Source organism: Martes martes (assembly GCF_963455335.1).
Source record: "Martes martes genome assembly, chromosome: 5".
In the NCBI taxonomy this organism is placed as follows: domain Eukaryota; kingdom Metazoa; phylum Chordata; class Mammalia; order Carnivora; family Mustelidae; genus Martes; species Martes martes.
In genome coordinates, this window is record NC_137892.1 from 11,585,845 (window position 1) to 11,587,978 (window position 2,134).

A 2,134-nucleotide genomic window follows, 5' to 3' on the forward strand; every position below is an offset into this window, starting at 1 on the left:
AAAATCATGCATCTTTCCAATTCCAAGAAGAACCATTCTGGTTTTGCCATCCACTTGGTCTGGACAAGGAGAATGCTTCTTAGTAGCACTTTAATGAATACAATGAGATTTTTTAATGATAATTTGTACTCTACATATCCAATATTATTACCAGACTATGCAATGGATTGTTCATATGATTATGTCAATGAATGCATAAATATGATGTCTGTGATACTAACTCTTTATATTGATACATTGTATATGTTCATTATCAATTTCTTTAGTGCCATCTTCATATCTTTATTTCTCAGACTGTAAATGAGGGGGTTCATGGTGGGTGGCACCACAGTATAGAATACAGAAACTAGCAAGTCTAAGAGTGATGGATATTTGGGTAAGGGATGTAAATAGGCAAAAAAGGCAGAAGAGAGAAACAGAGTCACAACAAGGAGGTGAGGCAGGCATGTGGATATGGCTTTGTGCCTTCCTTCTCTGGAAGGCATTCTCAGCACAGCAGAAAATATATAAATGTAAGAAATATCAATAAACACAAAACAGCCAAAATCTAACACTAGACTGAGCCCAATGGCTACTAATTCCCCAATGTTATATGAACAGGCAAGAGAGAGCAGTTGTGGGACATTACAGAAGAACTGATGAATTTCAGGAAGCCCACACATGGGCATGGAAAAGGTAGAAGCTGTATGAAGAATTGCATTGAGACTTCCACTGACCCATGAAGTGGTGGCCATCTGCATACAGGCTCTGTGGCCCATGATGTCATCATATCTGAGAGGATGGCAGACAGCAACATAGTGATCATAGGACATGACTGTGAGTAGTGCTACTTCTGTACTGGCTAAGAGAAAGAAGAAAAACACCTGTGAAATGCATCGAAGTAATGAAATTGTATTGTGATTCATTAGAGAGTTCATGATGGATTTGGGGACAATGATGGAAATGAGGCAGAGATCCAGAAAGGACAAGTTCTTTAAGAAGAAGTACATAGGGGTGTGGAGCTGATGATCCTTGGTGGTAAGGGTGATGATGATAAGATTCCCAAGTAGAGCTGCCAGGTAAATTAGCAAAAATAGCACTGCATGTAAGACCTGGATTTCCCTAACATCGGAGAAGCCCATGAGGAAAAATATGCTCCCAGAGGTGAAGTTGTCCATTTCTCTGTATTTTAATCAATTACTCTAAAAAAATAATTCAGAGGGGAAGACAAACCATGAGAGACTGTGGACTCTGAGAAAAACAACAACAACAACAACAACAACAACAACAACAAAAACAAAAATGGAAGGTTTTGGAAGGGAGTGGTTGGGGGTATGGATGAGCCTGGTGGTGGGTATTAAGGAGGACATATATTTCATGGAGCACTGGGTGTGGTGTATAAACAATGAATCTTGGAACACTTAAAAATAAAATTAAATTAAACAAAATAAAGTAGGCAACTTAAGACTCAGATGAGGATAATTTACTATTGTATTTTCTTAATTTCCCTTTCTCTTACTGTCATATGCATCTATCAAAATATTTAAGGTTGCATGAGACTGTCACCAGAAAGCCTCCATTGACATCAGGGAACCACTGTTGATCACACTGCAGTGTGACTGAACGGAATGTTGGTCCATTCCAAATCATCTACTTCATCCACCTATCCAGATCAAGAACTACACTCTGCATCTCACTCAGATGGAATTTTTCATAAAGTATATTGTGATAGGTAATGAGGAAAGCCATAGAATGTGAGCAATCAGTCCCAAATATAAATTTCATCTTACTCATTTACTAGCTTTTTTATTATTAATTAATTATTTGAGTATTAGTTTATTCAATGTACAGAATGAACTTTCTTATCTTATTGAACTGAGTGATGTGTAAATCATGTAAAAATACCCAGCCAGGCGCCTGTGTGGCTCAGTCAGTTAAGTGTCTGACACATGATTTCAGCTCAGTTCTTGGTCTCAGGGTCATTGTTTAAAACCCTGCATTGGGCTCCACAAAAACAAAATAAAACAAAGGCCAACTAACAAATGAAGAAACACCTAGCCTAATTCATTAACAAGGTCTTCAACAAACACCATTTCTTTTGTTACCCAATCTTCCTTCATTACACCTGAGACGAGAAATTTTGAGAAACTATCAA

The 2,134-nt window shown here is 37.7% G+C and overlaps 1 protein-coding gene across 1 annotated transcript; it reads right to left on the reverse strand.

Annotated features, from left to right (window-relative positions):
- Positions 1-224: 224 nt before the first annotated feature.
- On the reverse strand, positions 225-1,157 carry LOC308342670 (olfactory receptor 14A16-like; the record flags this gene model as incomplete). The annotated part of the gene is made up of 1 exon (XM_080803243.1): positions 225-1,157. The coding sequence occupies one exon, from the start codon at positions 1,155-1,157 to the stop codon at positions 225-227; it is 933 nt and encodes a 310-aa protein (XP_080659369.1).
- Positions 1,158-2,134: the final 977 nt, after the last annotated feature.